We start from the raw sequence: 3,544 nt of genomic DNA, 5'->3' as shown, positions 1-3,544 counted from the left end.
AAGTAACACAAACTATGGGATATATAACACAATATAGTAACAAGACACAAAATTCAAAACAGAGCTTGTATTGCAGCATCAATTAAAATACAGGATAAGATGTCCTCGAGATATAGAAGGTAGACCATATTTAGTACATGCATAATTAGTAACAATCACAAAATAGCAACAAATACTTAGTAGTGGCATCACTGCATGAGGGGGGAGTGGAAATAAGACAACCAAATGAACACAAACTATGGGATATAGAACACAAGTGCAGAATATTAAGACCAGTAAATTTCCACTTGGGCTTTGGTTGAGGCTCGATCAAATTTTAACAACTTTGTAGCGACCATCAACTTTCCATTGTCACCACCAAACACTTGTGTGGACTTGGGATGAATATCAATTTTCTCTAACAATGGGGAACTTGCAAGTAATGTCTTTATCAGCCATATTTCATTCTCCGAACCTTGAAAAGAATGTAACACCACATTCCGTAGTTGTGGAGTTTAACTCCGACAAAAAATTAGCGGGTGGTGGGACGACATCATTGTCTTTAGCCTACCAAAAATTAATAGTATTAATATAAACACGCGTGAGGCTAGGCTAATCAATGAGTATACGATACATATATGTTCACTTACTGTGATCCCAAGAGCCTGAAGTTTGGGCGAATTCTGAATCAACTCAAAAGCAAACAATAAGTTAATCTTACTGCTAATATCTATTTCGTGTAATGCAAGTCTCTTGAGGCAGGGAAAGGAGGTAGAGACCCGATTTCTACCAACTGAATCTTCTATGAACTATAACAAAAGTCGTACATTAGAAGGCATCGATGTAATTTATTTAAATTAAAGATGATTTCAAAAACCCAACTAATTAGCCTTACCTGGCTGTTTTGGAAATTCAAATAGAGCACTTCAAGATTTAGAAGACAACTCCCAAGGTCAACAATCAAACAACTTGTGATTGCTCTATGGTCAAGCAAACACAATGGCAGGAACAGTTCTTTAAGATTTTTAAGTTTAGCAATCTCAACTAGTTTAATTTTTCCAATACGATAAAGACGGCCGATTCTCAAAATCTCAAGTAAAGAACTTTGAGTGATAAATTCTCCGAGACTTCCGCTTTCAAATGTTACCCGACGCAGTTCCAAGCACAAAAGATTTGGTAAACCACAAAAAGTGGGTGGCGAACTGATAGAACAGCTACGAAGCATCAAACGTTCCAACTCACAAGAGAAAATATGGGTAGATAACTTAAGACGTGTTTCATGCATATTTTTAAGAGTCAACTCTTTTACTCCATTTCTCGACAAGAACACGATCCAGTTATTTACAGCCCCAACATCAAATATCTTGTCATTTGGTATATAAAGAACAAATTTTGTTATGGGACCTTTAAGATGAAGAAGAAGTATACTTATATTACTCACATTATACCAATTCCCAATTCCCAGTCTTAGCAAATACTCATAGAACTTATTATCAAGCACGAGGTGAGTGAGCATAGTCCATTTAAACCTCCACTTTTTTGACAAGATAGAAGTCCTGACTGCATATTGAATGGGCAAACGATCCAGAATATTAGTAACCACGTTATCTGGCATGCTGTTAATAACATCTTCCAACACAACTTTGGATGCTTCATGTGTCCCGGCAGCCAACTCCATATTCTAAACATAAGAGAATTGAGATAAATATATATATAAGCGCATAGAATAACAATCAATTAGTTATATATAATCATTACATATAAAATTAAACGTCATTCTAATTTACAAACTAATTACTTACACATAGAAAAAGGAAACATATGTCTTATAACCTCTAAATCAGATAAAACATGATTTTTGGAGATTATTTTCTGGGTGTTTGGCTTAGTTTTTTACTTTTTTTGGAGAAACTTTTAGCCAACTGTATATAGATAATGTATACAGATAAGGCAATGAGTTATTATTGATTGTCAAACACTTTTGAAGTTTTTAGCTTACTGATGATACAAAAACACATTTTGTGTAGTTCAAATAGTTGGGGCTAAATGATGAGGGCCTTTTAAGCTCAAAAGCTAATAAAATAAAAACCATAAGCCATCCTTGATAAGGTAAGCCAAACATATCCCAATTTTAAAATTAATACTCCGTAAGAAAATACTGGTATATAATGTTTCTAAATAAGTTATAATTATCAAAAATTTCCCAGTTATGGACCGAGATGATCTTTAAAAAGGGAGTATCTTGTATACTTGAAGTACTATTTTTACAGTCGTATGAAATATGCCCTAACCGCCCATCCCACCTCTCAGTAAAGAAATAAAAACAATTACAGATGCCCCAAACCCTAGCTTTATTAAGCTAACAAACTAGCATCAAGTTTAATAAAAATAAAAAGATAAAAATAAAAACACTATTATTTATAACTACAATTGCATTACAATTACAACAACATTCAACCAGTAAATAAACTATCATCGAAATATCTGTGTTATAAATTTCTAAGAAATTAACATAAGAGAAACAGCAAATGACAACTTAAAATCGTTTAAATATGAAAAATAACAAGCATTTAAACAGACCGTAAACTTGATGAGAGCTGTGTATTCTGCAAATGAGAGATTTTAAGTTGGGAGCAACTCCAATTTAGAAAAATTGCTCCACCTCAAAGATTTCTTTTAGACAGCAAAAAGTAAATAATTAATAAAACTAGCTGTGGAGTGCTAGCTTCGCGCCAGGGGCTCCGTTTTGAATGCGAGTAAAAAAAAAAAGTCTTAATCTATTTTGTATATTTTAATTTTTTTCGACATCTAACATTGAAGGATTGTTCCTTTTGTGAAAATTGTTTCTTTTAGCGTTTTTTTTTAGTTGGTCTATTTTGTAAAAAAGAATGTTTTTCGACATCTTTTGGTAGCATTGAAGGGTTGTTCATTTTATGAAAGTTGACTCTTTTATCGTTGAGGAAGAAAAGAGGAAAAAAAAAGTTAGTTGATTTTTTTGTAAAAAAGAATTTTTTTCGACATATTTTGGTAACATTGAAGGGTTGGTTCTTTTACGAAAGTTGCTTTATCGTTGGAGAAAAAAAAGGTGAAATGACGAAAATAACCCTGGTTACTATTGGTGAATAGTGAAACAGTGTTTTGTCTATTAGTATATACTAGTTGTGGAGCCCTCGCTTCGCGCCGGGGGCTCCGTTTTGAATGCGAGTTAAAAAAAAAATCTTGATCTAGAATTTTTTTCGACATCTAATATTGAAGAGTTGTTCCTTTTGTGAAAGTTGACTCTTTTATCGTTGAGGAAGAAAAGAGGAAAAAAAAAAAAAGTTAGTTGATTTTTTTGTAAAAAATATTTTTTTTCGACATCTTTTGGTAACATTGAAGGGTTAGTTCATTTACGAAAGTTGCTTATTTTATCGTTGGGGCAAAAAAAAAAAGAAAAAAAAAGGTGAAATGACGAAAATAAACCTAGTCACTATTGATGAATAGTGAAACAGTGTTTTGTCTGCTAGTATATGTATAATAAATATAAATATAAGTATAAATATAAATATAAATATAAATATAAATA

The 3,544-nt window shown here is 32.3% G+C and overlaps 1 protein-coding gene across 1 annotated transcript; it reads right to left on the bottom strand.

Annotated features, from left to right (window-relative positions):
- Nucleotides 1-369: 369 nt before the first annotated feature.
- LOC139890094 (F-box/FBD/LRR-repeat protein At1g13570-like) lies at nucleotides 370-1,657 on the bottom strand. The gene is made up of 3 exons (XM_071872996.1): nucleotides 875-1,657; nucleotides 630-788; nucleotides 370-546 (listed from the first exon to the last, which is right to left on the bottom strand). The coding sequence occupies exons 1-3, from the start codon at nucleotides 1,655-1,657 to the stop codon at nucleotides 442-444; spliced, it is 1,047 nt and encodes a 348-aa protein (XP_071729097.1). The 3' UTR covers nucleotides 370-441.
- Between the last annotated feature and the right edge of the window lie 1,887 nt (nucleotides 1,658-3,544).

Source organism: Rutidosis leptorrhynchoides, chromosome 2 (assembly GCF_046630445.1).
Source record: "Rutidosis leptorrhynchoides isolate AG116_Rl617_1_P2 chromosome 2, CSIRO_AGI_Rlap_v1, whole genome shotgun sequence".
NCBI lineage: Eukaryota > Viridiplantae > Streptophyta > Magnoliopsida > Asterales > Asteraceae > Rutidosis > Rutidosis leptorrhynchoides.
The sequence above is the reverse complement of the archived record's forward strand: the minus strand, read 5'-3'. Positions and strand labels throughout refer to the sequence as shown.

Excerpts from the sequence above, each read along its gene's own strand:
- LOC139890094 (XM_071872996.1), bottom strand. The coding sequence starts at position 1,657 with ATGGAGTTGGCTGCCGGGACACATGAAGCATCCAAAGTTGTGTTGGAA. Across the intron at positions 789-874 it reads TGAATTTCCAAAACAGCCAG|TTCATAGAAGATTCAGTTGG; the intron begins GTAAGGCTAATT and ends CTTTTGTTATAG. Across the intron at positions 547-629 it reads TTCAGGCTCTTGGGATCACA|GCTAAAGACAATGATGTCGT; the intron begins GTAAGTGAACAT and ends AATTTTTGGTAG.